The sequence below is a fragment of the Cicer arietinum genome, chromosome 6 (assembly GCF_000331145.2).
Source record: "Cicer arietinum cultivar CDC Frontier isolate Library 1 chromosome 6, Cicar.CDCFrontier_v2.0, whole genome shotgun sequence".
NCBI lineage: Eukaryota > Viridiplantae > Streptophyta > Magnoliopsida > Fabales > Fabaceae > Cicer > Cicer arietinum.
The window spans coordinates 69,632,860-69,655,895 of record NC_021165.2 but is presented as its reverse complement, the minus strand read 5'-3'; the positions used below and the strand labels follow the sequence as shown (position 1 = coordinate 69,655,895).

Below are 23,036 nucleotides of genomic sequence, written 5' to 3'. Positions count from 1 at the left end.
GGAAAGAGTAATTGATAATCCAAAGTTTGGTTGGGAGATAGATAAAGCCTAACCAATGATTGTTTCAGCAAAGATTGAAACTCAGATTCTCTTGAACGATTCGTTCTTAACTGAAAGTCCAAAATATTAACTGTTTGAGTTCAACCACTTAAAAAGATGTTTTAATTTTATAATTGAGTGAATATGCTTAATTTTAGAGTACTTTACTCGTTATCCCAGTAAGCCTTGAATTTTAGAGGTTTTAAACTTGTTACAAAGTGAAGATATGACTTTAGAAATAGAACTCTTCAGTCTTTTCAAATGCCCTTCTAATTAGATGGTGAGTGATAATATGTAGAGTTTGTTTAGAGTCTATAATATAGAGGCATATAGCAAGTGAACAATGGAGACAAGAAAAATATTGTTTCACCCCTCAAATGTCACCTAATGAGCAAGCAATTATCTTATCTTCATTAGGTTCTCAGTTTCCTTGCTATTCTCTGGCAATGCTTCCAACGCATCCCTGAATTTTTAAATTGGTATCACATGGATAAATAGCATCTTTGCATGTTGCTACTTGCTAGTGTCTAGTATAAAATTTCAATCTCTGAAAATCTTGCATTTAAATGGCAATAATATATTTTGTTTTGCAGAAGGAGAAGCTATTCTATTCTAAAATGGCATGTTTTCTTTAAACTTGTCTGCCTTCAGTGGATCAATTGGGGGCAAAAGAGGAATCTTCTTGTGCAGGTATCAATACAATGAATACATAATGATGGCTATATTTTGCGGTGTCCTCAACTAGACTCTATTATTTAATCAATATTAATTTAATGCGTGTTAGTCCAGATTTTAATACTAATATGCTGGTTCTCATTACATGAATGCAACCAGCTTATTTTTAGTATATCAAATTTGAGAACATGTGCAAGGTTTTAATTTAATCACAAGCTTAATGATAATTTTGAGATTGACATCTAGGAGGATATGTATTCAAATTGACCTTGAGTGTCATGTTGGGATACTTAATTTGCAGAGGTTTCTAATTATTTTATTTTACTACTCCTCTTTCATCCTTCATTTTACTTTTTACCAAAAAGAGAAACAAATTTATCAAGAGCTAATATTAGCAACAAGGGATTATCCTATAACATGATTACAAATACAGAGGAAAAATGTATAGTACACTCTAACATTCATAGATGACTTAATAAATAATTCAATTTTATTAATCAGTTACTTTACTTCTTTTGTGACTCTTAAGTGAAAATGTTTGTTGATTGATTTTACTTCTCTTTCCTTTAATTTACTTTAATGGAGAATATTTGGAAGAAAAAAGGAAATTGAAACATAAGATTTTGAAGGGAACTGAGCAAGAGAGATAGATGTGGAACTAATAAGGATTTGATCCCTAGATAATAATATTCAGTATAAAAAAGATGATGTAATTACATTCATGTACAGTTATGTAACACTCTTGAGGGAAAATTGAGTGCACAAAAGCTATGTAGACACCATGATTAGTGGTTGAAGATGTTAAGAAGAGAAACTCTATTTCTAATTAATTTTCTTGAGATGTGCTCAACTCCTATTTCTAGATCCTGAATGCACATCTCCAAATTTTCCATATCACTTTGTAAATTTTCAGTAGATGAGGGCTTGTGGCTGATGAGAGATTGCAAAGTGGCATCCACCTTCTCAAATTCATTTGTGTCTGATTCTTGAGAATCACAAACTGTTCTCTTAGGCTGCATCAACTTGGATATTGCTGACCATCTGCTGTTCTTTGAGTGTCCTTTTGGATCATAGATAAATAGTAACAAATGTTCTAGTGAGCAAAGGGTGATTGCTTCTGCTTCTTTCAAAAATTCAAAAATTGGTGAAGAGTTATTTTCTTTGTTTTTTGATGAAGAAGCCACTAACTCATTCTTCATTGCTTTCAAATTTACCAATGCTTTTCGGATTTGTTTCTTCATGTTCTTCCTCAAAGCCAAGTATTTTACACCCTCAATTGTGAATTCAGTTTCATTGCCTCTCCTTCTGATAACTGACTGTAGTTCATGTATGCTTTCCTTTGATAGCAAAAGGCAATCTTTAGCTGTACTACAAATATCCAAGATTTGAAGAGACCTCTCTAGTAGGTCATCAATATATTTTTCATTGCACTCTAATGCCAAGGCTTGTTGTTCAATTGGCAATTTAAGCAACCTATCAACACAGTCATGCAAATCCTGCATGCCATTGAGTTTGTTGCATACCGAAGATGACGACACTGAAGAGGTCCCTTCAGAACTCTGCAGTCTTTGCAAATTGTCCTCAAATTGTGATACAAGAGGGTGAGATGTGGAGGGCAAACTGTTGCTGCGAAGATGCAGAGAGATCTTTGTATTTGTTTCAATGACTGCCATTTTCTTCTTCTTAGAGAACTGAAAGTTAGAAGATGATTTACAAGTGTTTGTTTCAAAACTTGAGTTTTAGTGGTTGGGTTTTCCGCTTCATATATAGCAAACAAATTAACCAATTAAGGGAGACAAAAAGAATATTTGTGTTCCCCAAATGTCACCTAATATGTAATATGTGTGCAATTATATAATCTTGATTTGGATCTTATCTACCTCTCCATTATCTGGCAATGCTCCCCATGCACCAAGCTTCCAACTCATCCCTGAATATTTTACTTGGGAATAGCATGATTCTTACAAAATGGCATCTTTACAATATAATACTTTATACTAAACAATATGCATTATGCATGCATTGTAAAGGAAGAATAATTATCTTTTAGTCTATGAAATTGTCTGCCTGCAACATGACATATGGAAGGCAAGGGAAGTCTTGATCTTCAGCTATTGTTATAATGGTTACTCGGTGGTGGCAATGTTTATGCAGTGTCTCCAGCTTGACACCCCTATTAATTTATGTCACCATTTTGTTTGTTGCAGTTACCTGTCTCATTAATACGTCAAAAACTAATTTGATGCATGATGGTTTGCAGAAGTTCACGTTCAAAATAATAATTTTTTAAGAGTATTCTTACTTTTTTCAAGTTGAAGTGATTAATAATTTCTTGTAGCCTTTTCTTTTTATCCTAGTGATTTGAAAATTAGGACAGATAAAAAACACATGTTTTGGTTTCTTGCCTTTTTTATAACAGTAGATATTGTCACCTATAGGTTAATGTGACAGTAAAGGAAGAAAGAAGTGTGAGAGTCATTCTTTAAATTTCCAAGTACCTTTTGCCACTCACATTTTGCATTATGATCTAAAATTGTCATAAAAATGTTAGAATAGTGTCTCACATGACGAAACTATCCAACTAATACTTTGTTTCTTTTTGCTCTCTCACTTCCATGATTATGATATTTTCGATGCAATTCATATTCTATCTGCATACACGTGTGGACTACTCTGATGGAAAAAACAATGGCTGCAATAGTTTTAAGCATGTCTCTATTGAAGAGACAAAAACTGCATTAGTTGTTGTTTCCATGCATTAAAATAAAGCTATAAACGTGTGAGTGAAAAGAGACCAACCAAATTTTCAGATATTGATGAATCATGATCACCAATTTATGTGTCTTCTTTGCATCTCATTTCATGTCTAACTTAAAGTATAAAACTGCTTGATGTTTAATGGATGTGAGATCTGAGCTATGATTCAATAACCATGCACTATGAATATTTAATCAAGTAAAATAGGTTGTTAGGCATACATTAATCAATATGAAGCATCATAACCTAAAGAAAGTAAAAGGAAGCAAAAAATACTTTCATATTTTATTTCTACAGTCTTAAACTATTTATATAGAAAAAGAAATTACAATATTAAAAATGAGTAGTAATAACAAAATCATAAAATAAAAATAAATGGAATAATATAAAATAAAAGAAAATCAAATCTGATTTCCCTTAGATTCTTCAACAATAACAATGATCAATATAAAGTAAACCAATGCCATTTTATCATCTTGATTTAGTGCTCAGCTTCCTTGATATTTTCTGGCTGATATGGCAATGTTTCATGTACCCCAAGCTTCCAACTCATTCCTATATATTTATCTTGGAATCACATGGATAAACAGAAACTCTGCATGTTGCTAATATAAAATTTCAATCTCTGCAGATCACACATCTTCACAATAATGTTATCTTTTATTTGCAGTAGATGAACCTATTCTATTCTAAAATAGCATGCAGTCTTCGAATTTGTCTGTCTTGAGTGGATCAATTGGAGGCAGAAGGAATCTTCTTGTTTGAGTATTAATACTGAGTACATAATGATGGCTACATTTTGCAGTTTCCTTAACTTCATATCTAATTATTTAATCAGTATTAATATAATGCATGTTAGCTCCTGATTTTAAAACTAATTTGCTGGTACTCAGTAGATGAATCATAACCAGCTTATTTATTGCTATTATTAGCATATAAAACTCGAGAACTTGTGCATAGTATTTATTTAATGGTGAACCTAATGACAGTTGAGAGATTGACAGCTATGATATGCATTCAAATTGACCTTAAGTGTCATTTGGGCATACTTAATACGAAGAAGTATCTAATTATTTTAATTTAATCCTCCTTCTCTTTCATCCTTCATTTTACTTTTTCCAAAAAGAAAAACATACATTTATCAAGAGCTAATATTAGCAACATGGAATTGTCCTTTAACATGCTTACAAAGGCAAAATGTATATTACACTCTAATATTTACTGTTGATTGAATAAATAACTAAAATTTATTAATCAGTTACTTTACTTCTTTTGTGACTCTAGAAGTGAAAAAGTTTGTTGACTGATTTAACTTCTATTTCCTTTTCACTTGTTTTAATGGAGAGTATATTTTGCAGAAAAAAGGAAATTGAAAGTTAATATTTTGAAGGGAACTGAGCAACAGAGATATAGATGTTAAAATAATAAGGGTTTGATCCCTAAATAATATTCAGTATCAAAAATAAGATATAATCACAATCATGTACAGTAATGCAACACTCATGGGGGAAAATTGAGTGCACAAAAATCATATAGACAATATGACTAGTGGTTGAAGATGTTAAGAAGGGAAACTCTATTTCTGATTAATTTTCTTGAGATGTGCTCAACTCCTACTTCTAGATCTTGAATGCACATCTCCAAATTTTCCAAATCACTTTGAAAATTTTCAGTAGATGAAGACTTGTGACTGATGAGGGACTGCAAAGCGGCATCCACCTTCTCAAATTCATTTATGTCTGATTCATGTGAGTCACAAATTGCCCTTTTAGTCTGCATCAACTTGTATATTGCTGACCATCTTCTGTGCTTTGATTGTCCTTTTGGATCAGAAATAAATAGCAACAAATGTTCTAGTGAGCAAAGGGTGACTGCTTCTGCTTCTTTCAAGAATCCAATCATAGGTGAAAAGTTATTGTCTTTTTTTGAAGAAAAAGACATTAACTCATTCTTTATTGCTTTCAAAATTATCAACGCCTTTCGGATTTGCTTCTTCATGTTCTTCCTCAAAGCCAAATACTTTACACCCTCAACTGTGAATCCAGTTTCACCTCCTCTCCTTCTTCTGATGACTGACTGTAGTTCATGCATATTTTCCTTTGATAGTAATAGGCTATCCTTAGCTGTAGAACAGATATCCAAGAGCCTAAGAGATCCTTCTAGTAGGTTATCAACCCATTTTTCATTGCACTCTTGTGCTAAGTATTGTTGTTCAATTGGCAATTGAAGCAACTTATCAACGCAGTCATGCAAATCCTGCATGCCATTAAGTTTGTTGCATACCAAAGATGATGACACTGAAGAGGTCCCTTCAGAACTCTTCAACCTTTGCAAATTGTCCTCCAATTGTGATATAAGAGGGTGAGATGTAGAGGGCAAACTGTTGCTACGAAGATGCAGAGAGCTCTTTGGGTTTGTTTCAATGACTGCCATTTCTTCTTCTTAGAGAACAGAAGGTATAAAGAGTTTGTTTCAAAACTTGAGTTTTAGTGGTTGGCTTTTTTCATTTCATATATAGCAAACAAAGTAGCCAATTAAGAGAGACAAGAAGAATATTTTTGTTCCTCAAATGTCACCTAATTTGCATGCAATTATATCATAACGATTTCGATCTCAGCTACCTCACCCATTATATGGAAATGCTCACCATGCTGCTAGCTTCCAACTCATCTCTCAATTTTTTTTTTGGGAATCACATGGACTCTTACCAAATGACATCTTTACAATATAATACTTAGCAATGCATTATGCATGCATCGTAAATGGAGCTTTTGTCTGCCTACGACAGGACATATTTAAAGCAAGGGAAGTCTTGATGTTCAGCTTCTGTTATATTGGTTGGTTACTTCTTGGTTGCTATGTTTCTGCAGCATCCCCAACTAGACACCTATTAGTTTATACTACCATTTTGTTTGTTGCAATTATCTGTTTCATTAACAAGTGGAAAACTAATTGATGCATGAAGTTTTGCAGAAGTACATGTTCAACATAATAATTTTTTCAGAGTATTATTACTTTTTCCATGTGGTAGTGATTTACATTATTTTTTGTAGCCTTTTAATTTGATCCTAGTGATTTGAAAATTAGAAGGACAAATAAAAATAAAAACGCGTATGATAATCCCATAACAATTCAATATTTAAATACTTTAACTCATACCTAAATCAAACTAATAACATATTATATAACAACGATTATTAAATTAAATAATTGACGAAATCGAGATAAATTTCAATGTTCCCCAAATTTTCAATAAATACTTTAATATAGAAAACAAGTAAAATAATAATCATATCATTATAAAATATATGACAATGATCGTCGTCAACTCACTCTATGGAGAATCGGCTATGTCTGTTCTCCAACAACTCTCAAAATAGCAGGTACGACTTCAACCGTCAAATCTCAGGATAAATAAGTGTAATTATCTGCCGAAAGAATTCTATGTTAGTCTTTTTAATGTAAGGGTTGTAAACCTTAATCAGGGAGCGTACAATTGCTTCCCTCTTATCTCTTAGAGCAGCACCGCGAGCACTTACCGATCCATGCCCATAACATCCTTCTGGTAGAACAACAACTGCTTCTACAAATGGACACAAAGGCAACCTTGCAGATCTGAATGGAATATGTACCGTTAGTGCAAGGAGTTAGACTTCATAACTTTTTTCTTTCTTTCAATCCGCTTCTTTGTACCTTTCACAACGATGCTGAGCTCGAAAACAAGAGTGAGGTTGAGAATAACGTCAAAAATGGTGATGGAGAATGAGATGGAGGATGACGACGTCGAAAACGAAAAACAAAGAACAAGATAAAGGAGGACGGAGAACGAGAACAAAAATGGAGGACGATATGGTTGAGAGTGAATTTTTTTTAGGTTTCACAAGGGATTGGAGAATGAATGAGAAGAATAGGGTTTTTAGTTTTATTTTATTTTTATTCCTTTTAAAAATGAAACAGCGTTTTCATTAATATTATTTCCTGATTCACATCTCCCCTCAAATTGATGCGGTTGGTCAAGGAGTATCAATTTGCTAACTAGAAACTAATGGCGCGGGCGAGGAATAACTTTAGTAAGAATGTCTGCAACTTGAAACTGAGTATTGATGTGAGAGATGGATATAATCTGATTATCATAGGCCTCACGGATAGAGTGACAATCTTTCAATATGTTTGGTGCGTTCATGAAAATCATGATTTGCAACAATTTGAATAGCACTTGTATTGTCAGCATAGAGAGACGTCGACTTTGTTTGAGAGAATCCAAGTTCTGCCAAAAGACCACGAAGCCAAATCATCTCAGAACAAATAGTAGACATGACATGATATTCTGATTCCGTAGATGATTTAAAGACTCTTTTTTGTTTTTTAGTTTCCCATGATATCAATGAAGAATCGAGAAACATGCACCCGGTGACAACTCGCTGAGTGTCGAGACACACAACCCAATTAACATCACTATAGGCAATCAATTTGGAAATTGTGCCAATGGAAAAGAAGAAACCTTGTTGAGAGGTACCTAGCAAGTAGCGAAGTATGCGACAAACTGTTTCCAAGTGAAGGTGGCGAGGAGAGTGCATGAACTGACTTGTTGAACAACAAATGATATGTCAGGTTGGTTAATTATCAAATAATTAAGACTACCCACAAGTTGTTGATACAATAAAGGATATGTGAATAGGTCACCCTCATCTCGGTATATTTCACATTAACCTCAATCTGATCAATCTCCGTTTTACAGAAACCAAGAACATTCTTGGATTATTGACTGATTGATTTCCATTTTTAACAACAACTGGTATCAAGAGCACGGGTGTATTTGATTCAAAGGAAAAATGACATGTATGTACTTGAGAAATTCGACGGGAAGAATGATTTTTGGTTATGGCGTCTCAAGATGAAAGCGTTGCTGGTTCATCAAGGTTTGGCAGAAGCACTGGGAGGAGAGAAAGACATGACATCCACAATTCCAGAAAAAGAGAAGAAGGATATCATGAACAAGACTCATAGTGCTTTAATCTTGAGTCTTGGAGACAAGGTTCTGAGGTAAGTGTCAAAGAAGACCTCTGCAACAGGTATTTGGCTCAAGTTAGAATCTTTAGACATGACAAAATCATTAGGGAATCGTTTATACTTAAAACAAAAGATATATACTTTCAAGATGCAACCTAGGAGGTCAATTGAAGATCATATGGATGGGTTTAATAAGATTGTTTTAGATCTTGAAACTATTGATGTAAAATTAGACGATGAGGATCAGACCCTATTGTTGATAAATTCATTACCAAGCTCTCTTGAAAATTTGTGTGATACACTCCTTTATGGTAGAAATTCTTTGTCATTAGAAGAAGTACAGACTGCACTAATCTCTAAAGAATTGAAGAGGAAGTCAGATGGGAAATAAGAAAACAGTGGCGAGGGATTGTTTTTCAAGGCCAAGGCAGAGAAGAAGAATCAAAAACAGAAGAATAAGTTCAAGAATAAAGAAAAGGACAAGTCTAAAATGAAGTGTTTCATATGCAAGAAAGAGGGGCATTTCAAGAACGAATACCTAGATTGGAAAGGAAAGAAATGATCAAATAGTGATGATGATTATGGAAATGCATCCATAGCCTCTGAAGGATATGAAAGCACAAAAGTTCTTATGGCAAATTCAACTGAAATCATGGATGATGACTGAGTACTTGACTCTTACAAAATGGTATCTTTACAATGTAAATGGAGCTTTTGTCTGCCTACGACAGGACATATTGAAAGCAAGGTAAGTCTTGATGTTCAGCTTTTGTTATATTGGTTGGTTACTTCTTGGTTGCTATGTTTCTGCAGCGTCCCCAGCTAGACACCTATTAATTTATATTACCATTTGTTTGTTGCAATTATCTGTTTCATTAGCAAGTGAAAAACTAATTGATGCATGAAATTTTGCAGAAGTACATGTTCAACATAATAATTTTTTCAGAGTATTATTACTTTTTCCATGTGGTAGTGATTTACATTATTTTTTGTAGCCTTTTAATTTGATCCTAGTGATTTGAAAATTAGAAGGACAAATAAAATAGAAAACGCGTATGTTTTGGTTTCTTGCCGTTTTAGGATAGTAACTATTGTCACTTACAGTTTAATGTGACAGGAAATGAGGAAAGGAGTGTGAGAGCTATTCTTTCCATTTGCAAGTACCTTTTACCACTCACATTTTGCATTAAAAAAGGTGTTTTTACATTCAAAGTTGCCTATAGGTTTCTACAGCAGTTTTTTTAGTCTTGACTTGAAAGGGAGCATTTGATTGTAAGTGTAGTTGGACATGAGTAAAAATTCACAATATTTTTGTGTCATCGCAACCAACAAATTATTATCGCTATTAATCATATAATGTTGTAGGCCTTTGACTTCAATATATCATTTTCTTGTGTAAAACAAGTATTCTCTTGGTGCAACTACAAAGAGCAATCCCTCAAATGGGTAGGACTACAATGGGCGGCTAAACTAGTTCTCAAGATTTTAACGTGGTTGCATTTCCAGGGCTGGATTTGATTCTAGAATCTCTAATTAAATTGAAAAAGATCTGAACCATCTAATCCAAGTGTTCTTGGATTCTTCGGTATATCATTTGGTACTAAATTACTAATCCTAATTCCAAAGTAGAAATGCTAAGATATTGTTCTTGCTAACTATTTTTATCTTTTAAATAATTCCATTTGAGCTATGAAGTGGTTTCATGGAAATTCATTTGTTCTTGTACGAAATATAGACCTGCTTGATGCATGATGCAATTGAGAATTGATATCACCACTTGAATTAATTAATTTAGCCAAGTGAAAGATAATTTTTTCATGATTTTTTTGTTCCGATGAACGAAATAACTAATCAATGCTCAATGATGATATTGCAACTAAAATTTGAGTGATAATCTTCAGTTTATCATAATAACTTGATATTCATATTTATAATTTCTGCATACAAATATATACGGTTACAAAAATTTGATGCCCCAGATAATCTTAACTAGTGATTGAGGATGTTAAGAAGGGCAACTCTAATTTTAATCAAACGCCTAAACAAAAACTCAAGCCTTTCTTCAAGATCTTGAATAAGCAATTCCATTTTCTCCAAGTGGTTTTGTAGCCTTTTCATGTTTTCTGATTTGTTTGTTTGTGAAAATATGGAGGATTGCAATTCCTCATCAAGTTGTGCAAATTCACTTTCCTCTTCCAATTGTGAGTAAGCTATTTTCTTGGTCTGCATTAGCTTGGAAATCAAAAGCCAGCTGCTGCTTGACTTTGATTCTGTTGTGCCTAAGATAAATTTCATAAGTGACTCAAATGTTGATAGAGTGACCACTTCCATATTTTGTAATAAGCTAATTAATGCTACTGTTTCATTATCTTTATTATTTGTAGATGAAATGTTGCTAGTTTTTGAAGTACACTTCAATTTTGCCAAGGCCTTTGAGATGGCCTTTCTTACAACTTTCCTAGAAGTCAAGAAGTTTTTAACCTCTGACCTAAGCTCCACATCACCTCCCTTTCTTCTTCTCATAATTGATTGAAGTTCGCGCATGCACTCCTTTGTATGCAGTAGAGAATCTTTGGCTTCCGTGCATGCGTCGAGCATCCTCAAAGATCCATCCAGAAGCAGATCTTTCTTAGGCTCATGGAGAAAGGCTTGTTGCATAAGGGGAATCTGCACAAGGTTTTCAACACATTCATGAAGATCCTGCAACCCTTCTAGTTTGTGGTTAAGCATTGAAGAGGAAGAAGAGGTTTCATATGATGATCTTAGCCTTTCCAAGTGGTCATTGCATTGTAGAACAAGTGGATGTGGTATAGAGGGCAAACTGTTCGAACGAGCATGGAAATGGGACTTTGTATCCAAAGGTAAGGCTTCCATTTTTTCTAAGGACAATAGAAGCTAGCTTTGATTAGATTGTAGACTTCAGTTTTTGGATCTACCTTCTTTGAATGTCATTTTTCCAATATATATTATGAGTGTTAGAGAGAAAAGGAATCTAATCTTAAACAAATATCAATAAGTGCCAACTTATCAAGATTTGGATCTAAACATTGCCATAAAAATGTTATAGTGTCTCACATGAAGAAACTGTCCAACTAATACTTTGTTTCTTTTTGCTCTCTCACTTCCATGATTATGATATTTTCGATGCAATTCATATTCTATCTGCATACACGTGTGGACTACTCTGATGGAAAAAACAATGGCTGCAATACTTCTAAGCATGTCTCTATTGAAGAGACAACAACTGCATTAGTTGTTGTTTCCATGCATTAAAATAAAGCTATAAGTGTAAGTGAAAAAGAGACCAACCCATTTTTCAAATCTTCATGAATCATGATCACCAATTTTTTTATCTTTGAATATCATTTCATGTCTAACTTACAAAATAAAACTACTTGATTGTGAATAAATGTGAGATCTGAGCTTTGATTTAACAACCGTGTACATTGAATATTTGATCAAGAAAAATAGATAGTCAGATATAAAATAATCTGAAGCATCACAATCATGATCAATATACTGTAATCTATAACAATTATATCATCTTGATTTGGTTATCAGCTTCGTTGCTATTCTCTGGCTGAAGCGGCAATGGTTCAGATGCACCAAACTACCAACTCATCCTTATATATTATTCTTGGAATCACATGGATAAACAGCATCGCTGCATGTTCCTAATTTAAAATTTCAATCTTTGCAGATCATGCATCTTAATGGCAATTATATCTTTTGTTTGCAGACAAAGAAGCTATTCTATTCTACAATAACATGCAGCTTTGGAATCTGTGTGCCTTCTGTGGATCAATTAGAGGCAAGAGGAATCTTCCTGTTTGGGTATTAATACAATTAGTACATAATGATGGCTACATTTGCAGTGTTCTTAATTTCATATCTAATTCTTTAATCGGGATTAATGCGTGTTAGTTTCCCAAGTTTAATACTAATTAATTCACTAGTCCTCAGTAGAGGAAACACAACTAACTTTTTTATCACTATTATTAGCATATAAAACTTCAGAACATGTGCAAGGTTTTTATTTAATCATGAACCTAATGGCAGTTTTGAGATTGACAACTAGGATATGATTCAAATTGACCTTGAGTATCATGTTGGCATACTTAATTTGCAGTCTAATTATTTTATTTTACTTTTTAGTTTTATCCCTCATCTTAGTTTTTACCAAAACAGAAACAGAAATTTAGTAAGAGCCTTATTATGTTGTTGACTGATTTAACTTCTATTTCCTTTTAACATATTTTAATGGAGAATAAATTGAAAGATAATATTTTGAAAGGAACTGAGCAAGAGAGCTATAGATGTTGAACTAATAAGGGTTTGATCCCTAAAATTAAATTATATTCAGTATCAAAGAGAAGATATAATCACAATCATGTACAGTTCTTTAACACTCATGGGGGAAAATTGAGTGCACACAAATCATTAGACAGTATGATTAGTGGTTGAAGATGTTAAGAAGGGAAACTCTATTTCTAATTAATTTTCTTGAGATGTGCTCAACTCCTATTTCTAGATCTTGAATGCACATCTCCAAATTTTCCATGTCATTTTGAAAATTTTCAGTAGATGAAGACTTGTGACTGATGAGAGACTGCAAAGTGGTATCCACCTTCTCAAATTCATTAGTGTCTGATTCTTGTGAGTCACAGACTGCTCTTTTAGGATTCATCAACTTGGATATTGCTGACCATCTTCTGTGTTTTGAGTGTCCTTTTGGATCAGAGGTAAATTCTAATAATTTTTCTAGTGAGCTCAAGGTGACTGCTTCTGTTTCTTTCAAAAATCCAAGCATAGGTGAAGAGTTATTGTCTTTCTTTGTAGAAGAAGCCATAAACTCATTCTTCATTGCTTTCAAATTTGCTAAGGCTTTTCGGATTTGCTTCTTCACGTTCTTCCTCAAAGCCAAGTATTTTACACCCTCAATTACCAATCCAGTTTCATTGCCTCTCCTTCTGATGACTGATTGAAGTTCATGGATGCTTTCCTTAGATAACAATAAGCAATCTTTTGCTGTACAACAGATATCCAAGATTCTAAGAGAATTTTCTAGTAGTTCATCAACCCATTTTTCGTTGCACTCTTGAATCAAGGCTTGTTGTTCAATTGGCAATTGAAGCAACCTATCAATACAGTCATGCAAATCCTGCATTTCATTAAGTCGGTGGCATATCAAAGATGATGACAGTGAAGAAGTTCCTTCAGAACTCTTCAATCTTTGCAAATTATCCTCAAATTGTGATATAAGAGGGTGAGATGTAGAGGGAAAACTGTTGCTGCGAAGATGCAGAGAGCTCTTTGTCTTTGTTTCATTGACTGCCATTTTTTCTTCTTAGAGAACAGAAAGTCAGAAGGTATACAAGAGATTGTTTCAAAACTTGAGTTATAATGGTTGAATATTTTCGCTTCATATATAGCAAACAAAAGTAACCAATAAAGGGAGACAAGAAGAATATTTTTGTTCCTCAAATGTCACCTAATTAGTATACAATTATATCTTCTTGATTACGATCTCAGCTACCTCACCATGATCTGGCTGTACTCCCTATGCATCAAGCTTCCAACTCATTTCTCAATTTTTTTTTCTTGGGAACCGCATGGTTTCTTACAAAATGGCATCTTTACAATATAATACTTTGTACTTAGCAATGCATTATGCATGCATTGTAAATGGAGCTTTTGTCTGGAGCCTGGAGGTTAGAAGACCTGTTTTCTAGCATAATTACCTTTTAGTCCATGAAATTGTCTGCCTATCACAGGACATATTGAAGACAAGGGAAGTCTTTTTGATCTTCAGCTACTGTTATATTGGTTACTTGGCGGCGATGTTTATGCAGTTTTCCCAGCTAGACACCTATTTATTTATGTTATCATTTTGTTTGTTGCAGTTACCTGTCTCATTGACATGTGAAAAACTAAGTTGATGCATGATGGTTTGCAGAAGTTCACGTTTAAAATAATAATTTTTAAAGAGTATTATTACTTTTTCCAAGTGTAAGTGGTTATTAACTTCTTGTAGCCTTTGTTTTGTGCTGGTGATTTGAAAATTAGAAAGACAAATCAAAAACATGTATGCTTTGGTTTCTGTCCATTTTTATAATCGTTAATATTGTCTCACCTTCCAATGAAGTCTAAGATGTGTATTGAAGGGATACATAGAAAGATAAGATAAAGAAAGGAGAGTTCTGTTATTAATCCAATCCAACCTTAGGGTCATGTAGTGTTATAACAAAACTATAGGTGTGACTGGAAGGAAGTATTTGCTGTAACTTAAATCTAACAACTGTAGTTTTGTTATAACATCCCTTCACCCTAAGTTAAGTAACTTTCAAGTTTCAACTACCTTTTTCCACTTACATTTTGAATTAAAAAGAGTGCTGCTTTACATTTAAAGTTACCTACAAGTTTCTAATGCAGTCTTCTTGAGTCTTGGTTTGAAAGTAGGTATTTGAATGCATATGGGGTTGGATAAGAGAGAAATTAGAAGGCATATGAAAGTTCTTTGACGTCACACTCAACCATAAAAAAATTATCATGATTTGACTCAAATCTCTAAATTGAGTAGAGTATAAAGTGAGAAAACCAATTATTGCTATTTTAACTTATTTGTGATTTGTTGTGAGCTTATGATGTACCTATAATATTTATAATTGATTTGTTAATCAATAGTTTTGATAATTTTTACCCTATTCTCTAAAATGAATTGCTCATCATAGATGAGTTGCATCCCAATTATCAATATTAGCCATATAGTTCTGTTGGCAAATAGTAGTAGAAGCAATCTTTCATGCTCCTATATACAAAGCAGTAAACCATACTTTTTGGGTCTAAAACTCTAAACATGAAAAGAGTGGATTATTTTAAAAACCTTCCTCTAAATGGATTACTATATTTATATTGAAATCAATGATATAAGTTCATTAACCTTGGGACTAACAGTAGAAAAAGATGCAGAAAATAACACCATTGATAACCATCAACAAGTATTAGTACATACAGTGGTATGTTTTCAACACATAAATTGGAAAGATAAATTTTACAGCCAAAAAAAGGTTTTCAATATGAAATGGAATATGCATAAAAGTGCAAAAAGTATTCCAAGTCATAGTTGCAAGGAAACAGAATAACAGAAGAAATAAACAATAAGAGAAAATATGGACAATGATTATCTCATAAAGCTAAAACACTAGAAGCCAAACTCATTAGCATGATGACATAATTACAAAAGCATTCATGCAAATTTGTACAACTAGTGATTAAGGATATTGAGAAGGGAAACTCTAATCTTAATAAATCTTTTAAAAAGAGCTTCAAGTGCTTCCACAAAGTCATGAACAACAGACTCCAAATTTTCCAACTGGTTCTGCAAATGATTGACATTGTCCGATTTTCTTGTCACATGAAACACAAAAGATTGCAATGCAGCATCAACATTGGAAAACTCGTTGTTATCACCTTCTTGTGTGCAAGAAACCTTTTTGTTCTGCATCATAAGCTTTGAAACCAAAGACCAGTAGTTACTCGGTTTTGATTGTGCCGGTCCAGAGATAAAGATCAGCAATGACTCCATCATGGAAAGAGTTACCACTTCAACATCTCTTAACAAACTAACCAAAGTCACTGTTTCATGTTCCTTATTGCTACTAGGTGATAATTTTCCTTTACCTTTCTTCACATTTGTCTTCAAATTCTCCAATGCTTTGGAAATTGCTTTCTTTACTACCTTCCTAGAAGCCAAAAATTTCCTTACCTCAGCAGTTATTTCCATTTCACCTCCTCTTTTTCTTCTCATAATTGATTGAAGTTCGCGCGCGCATTCCTTAGTATGAATTAAAGCATCCTTTGCAACAGAACACACATCTAGCAGCCTTAGCGATCCATCTAAAAGATCATCGATCCATTTCTCTTGACGCGCTTGAACAAGGACTTGTTGAGTAAGAGGTAACAATACCAATTTTTCAACACAATCATGCAAGGTTTGAAGATCGGCTAATTTTCCACCAAACAATGATGAAGAGTTGATTACATCTAAAGGCTCTAAACTTGCCAAGTGTTGATTGCATTGAAGAATGAGAGGGTGTGGTTTAGATGGCAAGCTTTTCGACCGAGGTTGGTGATGTGAAGTTGGATTAAAAAAAGTGTTTGCCATTAAATTTTAACACAGAAGACAAGAAAAGCTCTTTTGAATTTGGATCTATCTTATTTCCATTGAGATTTCAGATTAGTTCAATATATATTATGAGTTGAAGAGACATAAGGAATCAAAATAGTAACAAAAATCCATAAAGGCTAACTGATTTAGATTCAGATCTATGAAAAATCTCAGTGATGTTTAATGCAATGTCTCTTACACAGGAACATTACAACTAAGTGCTTAATATTTTTCATTTAACACACGCATGCATTGCAAGTTTTTTCCATCAATGCAATTAATGCAGGTATAAAATTAACTTATGAAAATAGAATCACTTTTGTTGTATTATAAATGAAGTATATAGTACAGAAAATACAGATTGAATTAGTTGTACATATTAGCAACTTGTATTTATGCAGTCTTTCCTGAACTAAGGGAAGTAATAATTAATATACTATCTCATTGTAGGAAGACAAAAATCACGTTGTTCATTGAATTTTAGATCATAAAAAAAAGGACATGTGCAGGCACTTAATTTTTAATCATCAACCTAACTAAACATGTAATCTTTTTGACAGCAATATGGATTTAATTTGACTTTGAACCCCATGTGGGCATATACCGCATATGATAATTCTTTTTTGCAACAACTAATCTTAGTAATTAATATTTGTTCGTATTTTGTTGAGTCCACCACCTTATATCCCTTGATGTGTAGAAGTTTATAACTGCTAATGATACTCCTCCTCCTACGTCTCATTCATTATTTTTGTTATGTTATTTTGTTTTATTACCGATATGTGAGAAATAAGACTTGACTAAGAGATAGTTTCATTAAAGAAAATACAAAATATCATTCAACTTTGGTGGGCAATTTGGCATCTCAGGTGGTTCAAACATTGCAATAAAATAACAAGTTTATTTATTCTTTTTTCTTTTTGGGAATATTATCTTTTTTTTTCAAGATATGGTCACCCTAGAAATTTGAATAATTTAAAATAAAAAATATAGTCATACTTTCTATTATCTCCAGAATATTTTTTACAAGAGACAATTGAAAAGAGGGGAATTTGTGAAGTTAACCTAATGAGCCTTCAATATATCAAGGGAGAACTTGCCTATATTATGGGACAAAACCTAGAGATTTCCCATATTTTGAACAATGTATTTTCTCTCTTGATGGCTTTCCTCTAGTTTTGTTCCACAAACTATAGGAGAGTTTACCCCATGTATTTTGTTTTTACACTCGTGAAGAATGCTAATTATAAAAAAAATGTGAATACATTTAGTTTTTAAAGAATATGCATACAATTTAAAATTAACTATTTAAAAAAAAAAACAAAATTAATCTTGATATACTTTAGGTACTTAACTTTGATGTATTTGGGTACTTAATATTAATATTGATGTATAAATGTATTAGGTAAGGTTACTAAAAGAGTTAATTATAAAGAATACGAACCCATGTTTTAGATGTATAAATGTTTTTCCTTAATCTTGACTAATTGGTTTTTTTCTTCTTATATATGACTAGGTATTATAAAAAATATGAAGAAAAAGTATAGTATGAATTTGTGGCAAAAAAAAAAAAAAGAAAGAGATACATAGTAGCTATAATTTGATCCTTGTGTATAATATTGTATATTCAGTAACAGAACAAGTTTTAATTACATTTATGTACATCTTTGAGATGAGATCAAAATTGAATTTGTGAGTCTAAAACTATTGGCTAAAGATGTTAAGAAGGGAAACTCTTGTTCTAATGAGTTGCCTTGAAAGTTGCTCAACACCTCCTTCTAAATCTTCAATACAAATCTCCAAATTTTCCATATGGCTATGAATATTCTCAACAGATAACACCTTGTGACTTATGAGAGATTGCAAAGTTGCATCCACCTTTACAAATTCATTTGAATCTGATTCTTGAGAATAATCACAAGATACTCTTGTTGGCTGCATCATCTTAGACATTGTTGACCATATACTTTTCTTTGATTGTCCCTTGGAATCAGATACAAACAACAACATAGATTCTAAGGATCTCACAGTAACTGCTTCTGCTTCTTTTAACATGACAAAGATAGAAGAATTTTCATTATCTTTGCTTGAGGAACAAGCAATCAACTCATTTTTCATTCCTTTCAAATTTCTTAATACCTTTTGAATTTCCTTTTTAATCATTTTCCTTGATGTTAAGTATTTTTCACCTTCAACAGTGAATTCAACTCCAGCAACACTTTTCCTTCTAATAACTGATTGAACCACATGCATGTTTTCTTTTGATCTCAATAAGCAATCTTGTGCTGTGCTACAAATATCAAGAAGCCTCAAAGATCCTTCTAATAAATCATCAACCGATTTTTCACCGCATTCAAGTGTCAATGTTTGTTGTGTAGTTGACAATTGCAGCAACTTATCAGCACAATCATGCAAATCCATCAAGCCACTTAGTTTGTGGCTTATTGAAGAAGTGGATGTGGCTTCAGAATCCTTCAATCTTTGCAAATTTTCATGGAATTGTGGTACAAGAGGGTGAGGTGCAGAAGGTAAACTGTTGCACCTAATATGCATAGAGTTTTTTGTGTTTGATTCCATTTTATTTTTTTTTTGTAAGATAACACAATAGAAGACTATAGGAGAAGGAGATAATATGCACAATTTGTTCTGAATTTTAGTGGTTGGCTTCTGCTTCATATATATAGCAAAATAATTGAGGGAGACAAGTACAATTTTTTTTTCCTTGATGTCATTGATTTGGCATGCAATTATATCATCTTGATTTGAATCTCAGATTTAGAATGGCATTGTTTATTGAATGCTTCCTACTCAGTAGGCCTTCCAACTCAACCTAACATAATTAACTTTGGAATCACATGGTTGTTTGAGAAATGGCATCTTTACAGGTTGATGATATAAAATAATTCAAAATTTATGGAGCATGCATGTGTGGAAGCCTTTGTATAATGTTAAACAACATTCAGACTGCAAACTTGTCTGCTGAATTAAGGGCAACATGAATCTTTAGCTTCAGATATGAAACATGAAATTAAAAGGTGTAAGGTAATGATATACACAACACAAACAGGATGCTGGCACCATACAGTTTCTTATGCAAAAGGAAGTTGCTTGGTAGGGAAGTTTGCAAATACCAATGCCATGAGGTAAGTATGCAACATAAACATTGAACTTTATTCTGTTTCCTAAGAGCAGGTGAGATGATTTATCATTCCTTAGGTATTTTCTCAATGAGCATTGGTTTATGTGATCTTATCTACTAACATAAATATTTGTGAGACAGAAAACTTATAACATATCCATAAACTGTATTTAAGCGCAATATACATTAAGTGCAGACCACTGTTTCTTAATACCTCCATTTTTTTATTTTTTTTATGTTTCTCTCTTCTTTTTGTTTTCTTTCTCTCTTTCTCATTCATCCATATCTTCCCCTCTTCTTTTTTTCTTCAAACCCTCACCGCCACCCCTCCTTTCTTCCTCCACCTCTGACCGCTCCAAAAGTACTAAAAAATAGCAAAAGAAAACCATGAATGCTCCTGATCATAAAGAACGATTCATTGTTCCTGAAGGAACCAAAAAATATGCCTCAATCATCACTCTCTTTTGTTCATTTTTATTAATACTAATTTTTGTGAATTTGAATTTTGTGTGAAAAAAAAAGGTATCTTATGAGAGGGACACAGAGAGAGGATCATACTATAGCCAACATTCTCCGCATGTATGCATTATAATATTATTGTATTCTATTAATTTCATTTTCTCTTCATGAATTGATGAATGAATGAATCCTAATTTTGTTTTGTTCTTCTCACGCAACTTCATAGAGACCCTGATGTATTATTTGCTGGATACAAGTTTCCTCACTCTCTTCAGTACAAAGTTATTGTCAGGGTGGGTTAGTTTTTTTATTAGACGGTTTGAATAAGGCCTTGTTTGAATAACATTGGTACTAGTTTCGTCCATTTTTTTTTTCTAGTTACATTCAAATAAGTTAGGTGAATTGAATTTATGTAATTTACGTAAATTTAATTTATTCCTTAGCATGAACTAAGTTCACGTGGATTACGTGAATTCAGTGTAACCCAAAAAAAAAAAAACAGGGGTGAAACTAGCATCAGTGTTGGATAAACATTTTTATTAAAAACTTATAGCATAGACGTTTATCGTACATACTTACGAAGAAGCTATTTTTATAATAGATAAAATAGTCAAACTACTTTTAATAAAGCTATAAGTTGTTTTTATAAGCTATCTTGAAGATCATATGGAAATAAGGTGAAGTTAATAAGTTGTTTCTATAAACAATCTCGAACAATCTCACAAGCGTATTTCAGAAGTTCAAATGAGTCGGTCCAAGTAGACCCTAGAAGGAGTCTTGACAATTTAGTTTTCAAATTTACGAAATGACAAATTGATCTATGAAATTAAAGACCGTCAATCAATTCAGTCCAACTATCATCTAATAGAGTTAGGAATGTTGAGCTTGCAGGTTGTTTAGGGCATGCTTATGCTTATGAGGAAAGCATGTTTTCATAAATCTGTTAGCTTACACATTGTTTAGGGCATGCTTTGTTTTAAGGCTTATGTTGGTCTCTATTTTGCAATGATAGAAGGGCTAACTGGATTAACAATATTAAATTTCAGGGACTGATTTGTCATGCAGTAAATTTGGAGAACTAATTTATCATACCCATATAATTTTCAGGACTTAAATGATGATTCACGTATATTAATTAAATCTATTCATCTATCGATTTTACTTTTATGAATGTTGAAACTGGCTTGACGCGAGTTTTACCTCTAGTTACAAAAAACTCATTAATCCTGGGATTAGACAGATAATTCATGGGTATGAAACTGAGTTGACTGAACTTGGTTACAAAAAACTCATTAATCCACTACGCGAAAAAACGCATTTTACAGCGCTTTTTTTAAGCCATTTACAGCGCTTTTTCAAAAAATTAAGCGCTGTGGAATCGAGCGCTGTAAATGATACTGCAGCGCTTTTAAAAAAGCGCTATAAAACATGTAAATATAACGCGCGCTTGTTATGCACATTTTACAGCGCTTCTTCATAAAAGCGTTGTCATATGCACCCCATTATATGAGTTATGGGTCTGCTTTTAGAGCGCTTTTTAACACAAGCGCGGTAAAATGCACATCCATAATTTTCATATTATGGGTCTGCATTTTACAGCGCTTTCTCAAGAAAGCGCTGTAAAATGCCCACCCATAATTTCATATATGGGTGTGCATTTTACAGCGCTTTTGTTGTACATTTTATAGCGCTTTCTCACGAAAGCGCTATAAAATGTGCACCATTAAAGCGCTTTATAACAACATTTTACAGCGCTTTTTAAAAAAAGTGCTGTAAAATGTGTGTGTTTTTTTTTTTTTTAAACGCTGTAAATTAATTATTTGAAATGAAAAGCGCTTTTTAGCTTTTTATGGCATTTTTTTTAAAAAGCACTGTCTTTTATCTTTGTATCCAAAATTATTTTGATCCAAAATCACTTCACAATCAGTGCACACAACAACAAAACATATTCAAATACCATAAGCAGTTCACACAATCAGTAGAACAGAAATCAGAACTCTGTAACTTTATTAACATATATGTAACTCTGTAACTCTGTAATTTACAACCTAATTAACTACATTCAGATACATATATACAACCTAATTAACTACATTCAGATACGTATATATTCCTTTTTATTTGGATGTCAAGACACGCCCCGTATTTACCAAGGCGTGGCTGACTTTTATTAGGAGCAGCAGCAGCAGCGACCGATTTTCCCCGATCCAGATTTTTTGTTGCTGCAAGTTTTGCAGCTTTATTACCCTCCAGCCTTTGTAGTTTGGCAGCCCTATTAACCTCCAATTTTTGAGGTCTGCTGCCTTTTTTTGGCTGTAGGGGTGGTTTATTTATTTGGACCTACAAAAATGAGGTAAAATGTTAGTTTATTGAATCTGAAAAAATAAAAAACCTTAGGCAATAAATGTGACAAACCTTTTCGGGAGATGTAACTGATTTGTCCTTGGGAATCTTTTTTTCGAGGGCAACAAGGTGTGTGGGCCATGCCACGTAACTGCCAATAGCGTCGCTTAAGAACTTCATATCTCCATCGTTGTCCGGTATGGGCAACGGTGCAGTTGGTTCGAAAGCAACCGTAGGCGATACTTTGACATGGCCCGCGGGGATCGGAATATTGTGCAATACTTCTCCCGAAGTATTGTGCAATATTCCTTTTCCCACCTTCCGTTGAGTCGGCGAGGACAAGTATAGGACACATGTAGTGACACCCTACATCAATAGTTAAAACATAAGTACAGTTAATATATAAGTTTGTTTAATACATAAGTAATTACATAAGCAAGTAAGTAG

General features: G+C 33.2%; 6 protein-coding genes across 10 annotated transcripts; all 6 read right to left on the bottom strand.

Moving 5' to 3' along the window:
- Positions 1-1,209: 1,209 nt before the first annotated feature.
- LOC101512573 (uncharacterized) lies at positions 1,210-2,690 on the bottom strand. Its single transcript, XM_004507410.4, has one exon. The coding sequence runs from the start codon at positions 2,385-2,387 to the stop codon at positions 1,500-1,502; it is 888 nt and encodes a 295-aa protein (XP_004507467.1). The 5' UTR covers positions 2,388-2,690; the 3' UTR covers positions 1,210-1,499.
- Positions 2,691-3,786: 1,096 nt separating this feature from the next.
- LOC101511584 (uncharacterized) lies at positions 3,787-8,050 on the bottom strand. 5 transcript variants are annotated; one of them, XR_012163684.1, is made up of 3 exons: positions 7,011-8,050; positions 6,805-6,899; positions 3,787-4,293 (listed from the first exon to the last, which is right to left on the bottom strand). XR_012163684.1 is itself a non-coding variant. In XM_012717802.3 (3 exons), the coding sequence occupies exon 3, from the start codon at positions 5,902-5,904 to the stop codon at positions 5,017-5,019; it is 888 nt and encodes a 295-aa protein (XP_012573256.1). In that variant the 5' UTR covers positions 5,905-6,396; positions 6,805-6,899; positions 7,011-8,050; the 3' UTR covers positions 4,882-5,016. The 5 variants fall into 5 exon arrangements, 4 of the variants coding, with proteins under 4 accessions (XP_012573256.1, XP_073226384.1, XP_012573257.1 ...); XM_012717802.3 differs by lacking the exon at positions 3,787-4,293 and adding an exon at positions 4,882-6,396; XM_073370283.1 differs by lacking the exon at positions 3,787-4,293 and adding an exon at positions 4,882-6,350.
- A 2,231-nt stretch (positions 8,051-10,281) lies between these two features.
- Positions 10,282-11,520, bottom strand: LOC101511913 (uncharacterized). Its single transcript, XM_027336132.2, has one exon. It carries the CDS (start codon positions 11,353-11,355, stop codon positions 10,471-10,473), a length of 885 nt encoding a protein of 294 aa, XP_027191933.1. The 5' UTR covers positions 11,356-11,520; the 3' UTR covers positions 10,282-10,470.
- Positions 11,521-12,828: 1,308 nt separating this feature from the next.
- Positions 12,829-13,961, bottom strand: LOC101512246 (uncharacterized). The gene has a single exon (XM_004507409.4). It carries the CDS (start codon positions 13,817-13,819, stop codon positions 12,935-12,937), a length of 885 nt encoding a protein of 294 aa, XP_004507466.1. The 5' UTR covers positions 13,820-13,961; the 3' UTR covers positions 12,829-12,934.
- A 1,390-nt stretch (positions 13,962-15,351) lies between these two features.
- Positions 15,352-16,975, bottom strand: LOC101511264 (uncharacterized). Its single transcript, XM_004507406.4, has one exon. It carries the CDS (start codon positions 16,643-16,645, stop codon positions 15,746-15,748), a length of 900 nt encoding a protein of 299 aa, XP_004507463.1. The 5' UTR covers positions 16,646-16,975; the 3' UTR covers positions 15,352-15,745.
- A 1,271-nt stretch (positions 16,976-18,246) lies between these two features.
- LOC101500682 (uncharacterized) lies at positions 18,247-19,278 on the bottom strand. Its single transcript, XM_004507460.4, has one exon. It carries the CDS (start codon positions 19,223-19,225, stop codon positions 18,353-18,355), a length of 873 nt encoding a protein of 290 aa, XP_004507517.4. The 5' UTR covers positions 19,226-19,278; the 3' UTR covers positions 18,247-18,352.
- Between the last annotated feature and the right edge of the window lie 3,758 nt (positions 19,279-23,036).

What these genes read in the sequence shown, in the direction of transcription:
- LOC101512573 (XM_004507410.4), bottom strand. Translation starts at nt 2,387, where the DNA reads ATGGCAGTCATTGAAACAAATACAAAGATCTCTCTGCATCTTCGCAGC.
- LOC101511584 (XM_073370284.1), bottom strand. Translation starts at nt 5,904, where the DNA reads ATGGCAGTCATTGAAACAAACCCAAAGAGCTCTCTGCATCTTCGTAGC.
- LOC101511913 (XM_027336132.2), bottom strand. Translation starts at nt 11,355, where the DNA reads ATGGAAGCCTTACCTTTGGATACAAAGTCCCATTTCCATGCTCGTTCG.
- LOC101512246 (XM_004507409.4), bottom strand. Translation starts at nt 13,819, where the DNA reads ATGGCAGTCAATGAAACAAAGACAAAGAGCTCTCTGCATCTTCGCAGC.
- LOC101511264 (XM_004507406.4), bottom strand. Translation starts at nt 16,645, where the DNA reads ATGGCAAACACTTTTTTTAATCCAACTTCACATCACCAACCTCGGTCG.
- LOC101500682 (XM_004507460.4), bottom strand. Translation starts at nt 19,225, where the DNA reads ATGGAATCAAACACAAAAAACTCTATGCATATTAGGTGCAACAGTTTA.